The sequence below is a fragment of the Lampetra planeri genome, chromosome 43, assembly GCF_965212315.1.
Source record: "Lampetra planeri chromosome 43, kcLamPlan1.2.h2, whole genome shotgun sequence".
Classification (NCBI taxonomy): domain Eukaryota; kingdom Metazoa; phylum Chordata; class Hyperoartia; order Petromyzontiformes; family Petromyzontidae; genus Lampetra; species Lampetra planeri.
Window position 1 is genome coordinate 6,597,245 of NC_136149.1, and position 4,408 is coordinate 6,601,652.

General features: G+C 49.0%; 1 protein-coding gene across 2 annotated transcripts; it reads right to left on the reverse strand.

Moving 5' to 3' along the window:
* Nucleotides 1-3,068: 3,068 nt before the first annotated feature.
* On the reverse strand, nt 3,069-4,408 carry LOC144732649 (uncharacterized). Of its 2 annotated transcripts, none has more exons than XM_078614163.1 (3): nt 4,301-4,408; nt 3,603-3,788; nt 3,069-3,300 (listed from the first exon to the last, which is right to left on the reverse strand). In XM_078614163.1, the coding sequence occupies exons 2-3, from the start codon at nt 3,759-3,761 to the stop codon at nt 3,106-3,108; spliced, it is 354 nt and encodes a 117-aa protein (XP_078470289.1). In that variant the 5' UTR covers nt 3,762-3,788; nt 4,301-4,408; the 3' UTR covers nt 3,069-3,105. The 2 variants fall into 2 exon arrangements, with proteins under 2 accessions (XP_078470289.1, XP_078470290.1); XM_078614164.1 differs by having other exon boundaries at nt 3,603-3,770; nt 4,301-4,372.

A 4,408-nucleotide genomic window follows, 5' to 3' on the forward strand; every position in this document is an offset into this window, starting at 1 on the left:
AGATTCTTTAAATGAACACGTACTCATTACAACGATGAAGCAAACAAAAAAAATCACCTGCATATCACTTTTAGACTTGAGAGAATCTATTCAAGACCAGCATACCACACTAGGTGGTTGGCCAGCACTACGCCCGTCCACCTTTGTCTGCCAAGTAGTAAAGTTCACAACCACACCACGTTTTCATTTGGCGGCCAAGTCGACCAAAAGAAAAGCCCAGGACTGGTGAAGAATACTTTGCGGGTGTTGGCCGAGTATCAAACTTGGGTCACCGGGTGCATGATCCCAGTACGTTAACCGCTACACTACCGCTCGCATTGCACACGCGTATACAATCTACACGGGTTAACTCAGAGGAGCAAACCTCCACAGAATACGAATATTTCTTTCAGGACACAGCCACGAGATTAAGTGGCTTTTTTTAACAAATCAGAACCCAGACTTGAGCAGCTGCCTCCATCTCGAAACAACGCAAAAAATTCCACGGATGTCGTCTCCAGGAGGTCCCTCCGCATTCAAGACGCCAAGAGACGGAACTCACCAGGATGTAAAGACCAGCAGCGACCACAAAAGTCCCCTCGCGTGGGGCTTAAATACTCACCTATGCTGGCGACGTCACCAATTACCGCATTCACCTGTGTTGGTGACGGTGACGTCACTCATCATTGTCTGCACCTGTGCTGTGGATGTCAATCATCATCGTATCGACCTGCTTTATTCACGTCACATGACTCATCGAGTCTCCGTGTGCAAATCTGACCAATCCCGCGCGTCCGCTCATTCAGACGAATCCCTTATGCGTGCGGGGTAATGGTGATAATGGATGCAGTGACAATGATGATTGATAATGAGAAGGAGGAGGGTGGCTGAGTTTGACTTTCTCGGTGATGTTCACTATTGTCGTGAAGACGCCACTGACCTTTCTTGCCGGGAAACTTGATCACAAATCCAATGCGAGTCACGATCGCTTCTAAATTTATAATCTACTTGAGCCGATTGAGGCGACAATTAACGCATTCAACATTTATTTTAGTGCAATGTATTTTGGATTTTTCGTGACGAAATTGTTTTGGTGAGATTTCTATTTTATTTATTTATTCAGTACTTTAATTGTCAAGAACATTTCGGTGATCCAGGTCACTTGCAAATGAGACGTTATCCTGGGCTCTTGGAGTTTTCATCTCATCTGGTTAAATAAAATACATTTCCCTTTTTTATGTTTTGATTCGTGCAGTGTTGATTCACGCTTCTTCACCACTGTGGTAAATCGGTGTTGGTGATAGGGAAGATGGGCGGGGGAAGGCAGGACCATTTCAGTTGTTACGTCATGTCCCTGAAATACAAACACAGATCTCGCACTCTAGCCCCTCATTGACACCGCACTGGGATTGGCGCTGTGCGACTGCACATCGAGTGGAAATGGAGTGGGGGCTCCGAGCAGTAGATCCACCAGAACGCAGCCTCTCCACCTTCTGCAACAACATTTCTGAAGCCTTCCCCGAGGTCAGACTTCAGCACCAACACCAATTCACGTGCTAGATCCTTATTATTCAACCCATTTGTCCTTCGGCGTCACCACCATTCATTGCGAACTTAGCGCAATGAGAACTCCGTGTGCATTACAGACGCTCCTGACATGATTTTGCGTTTCCTGCAGGACTCATTTACACTGCCACTTTGCTTTTTGCAACAAACATTCCACACCTTTTTCATTATTGTAATTTCGCTCACCTTTAAATAAGTAGCCAGCCTTCGTAAACATTGTGACGTTTTCCAGCTGTGTGCCTCGAGTAGAGATCTCCAGGTGCATAGCGACCTGATGCGTGACTTTTTCAGCTCGTTTACCACGAGCTCAGCTCTGGTGGCATTCACTGCCGATTCCCGCGTTTTCACATCAATTCCCATCGCACGTTAACTTGGATCACCTACTATAGGCGGTTACTCCCCTCTATCCCTTTGTTTCCACCAAAGTTTCGGGAAACATTCTAATGCCGGTGAATAACTTTGGTTAAAGTGCGATTCGCCTAAAAAATTAATGGCGTTTTTCGGCACAACCCCTTGCCATGAGGTTGGAGAACCTCTTTTATTTACACGGATTTTAAGGCTTTCTCAGTCTTCAAGGGCTGTGACAAGGTTACGTCGTAGTTACTCTCCAATAAAACACGTTCCTTCGGAGTGGGCAGGTAGGAACATGGTTGGACAGCGCATTCGTGCACGACAGCCAGACAACTCATACCTGGTGGGCAGTGTTGAAGCTGTTACTACCTGTATAAGTGTAGTGTAGCGTGTCGTGTATAGTGTAGTGTGTAGGTTAAACGTTGAGTTTTATAAGGGCACCACAGGGTGACCCACCCAGCCCCCTCCCCTTGCTTAGGCCCCTCCCATTACCCCCCCTCCCGTAGGCCCCTCCACCTGACCCCCCCCTCTCTGAGGCCCCTCCTCTGAACCCCCCCCCTCACCCTCCTCCCTTAGGCACCTCCCCTCTCCGTACCCGGCAGTAGGTCTCCACTAATCAAAAAGCTGTTTGTAAGGTCTCCAATCAAAGAGCTGTGTGTATTATATATTTATTTATGCACGACAGACAGACAATTAATCCCTGGTGGGCAGTGTGGAACATTGTTCCTACCTGTATTATCGGTTTAGCCTCAACAAGCACACCGGAAGAACACCTTCCTTCCAATTCACTCGTCAGGCATGAGATTGGAAACTTTAATATTCCACCATTTTCTTTCCAAGATCCTATATATCTTGAACGGAAATGGAAGCGTTACCAATTTGTTTAGAATAAAATATATTCAAGGGATGTACCCGTTTTCGGAGAGCGAATAACTGGGTGTTAAGTGCCACCTATAACGGACCTGTTTTTAACCAGTACGAAGGACGATTTCGCCAAACATCTGTGAGGATAATGCCATGCTCGTTGCTCTTTTTGGGACCAACAACCCTAGGGAGTTCCATTAAGCCCACCGCCATTACCCGTAACCAAATAAGCATCACGAGAAGAGCCAGCCACAACAGCTCGTCGATTCCCAACTTCACACGCACGATTCCCCAAGACCAGGAACAACCAGTTTGCCAGAGATTTTATTCATATTTTAAAGGCATTTATTTTGGTTCATCAGCAACAATGGGCGTGCCACAGGGCCCCTTGGTGAGGAACACGCGCTCATGGAACGGGGCATGGCCGGCCACGAGAATCCGCGTCCACGTGGTCATGAACGCTTGGAAGTCCACGCTGGCGCCTTGGTTCTCATGAAGATCCCCCATGATCTTGCGCACTTCATCCGCGTGGCAGGCGCCCTGCAGTAGTGACAGTTTGTTACAGGCAATACACCAATAACTCTGCTCAGTGCTGTAGGAGCAGCAATCAACGTGCGATGGTAGCCATTAAAAGCCGTCAAAAATCAACCCCTCGCAGTGGCTACACGCGCTCGAGCAACGGACTCGAGCGCCGGCTCGAGCCTTCGCGGCTACAGGCCGTTGGGCTCCCACAGTGCGCGATCTCAGGGCCGAACAGCTGTGCGATGAGACGCAGTCGGTGACGCGACCTGCTCAAGAAACCCGTGCGCAGTGCCGCCGCGCGAAGCCCGCAGGAAACCCACCGCCAGGTAGGGCCGCATGTGCTTCACGAGCAGATTCTGCAGCACGTGCTTCCTCATGGAGATGCTCCCCGCGCCTCCTTCACAGCAGGCGCAGAACTCGCGCACGAAGATGTCCATGACAGTGCTCAAATCCTCCATGGCGGCAGCAGACGAAGGCATCACGAGATTCTTTAAATGAACACGTACCTCATTACAACAATGAAGGAAACAAAAAACAAAAACGAAAACCACAATCACCCGCATATCGCCTTTAGACTTGTGAGAATCTATTCAAGGCCAGCACACCACACGAGGTGGTTGGCCAGCACTACGCCCGTCCACCTTTGTCCGTTTAGTAAAGTTCACAACCACACCGTCTCATTTGGCGGCCAAGTCGACCAAAGGAAGGCCCAGGACTGGTGAAGAATACTTCGTGATACTCGGCCAATACCGAGTTCATGATCCCAGCACGCCAACCGCTACACTACCGCTCACATTACAAACGCGTATACAATCTACACAGGTTAACTCAAAGAAGCAACCCTCCACAGAATACGAATATTTCTTTCTGGAGACAGCCGCGAGATTAAGTGGCTTTTTTAAACAAATCAGGACCCAGACTTGAGCAGCTGCCTCCATCTCGAACCAACGCGACAAATCCACGGATGCCGTCTCCACGGGGTCCCGCCGCATTCAAGACGCCAAGAAACGGCACTCACCAGGATGTAAAGACCACCAGCGACCACAAAAGTCCTCTCGCGTGGGGATTAAATACTCACCTATGCTGGCAACGTCACCAATTACCGAATTCACCTGTGCTGGTGACG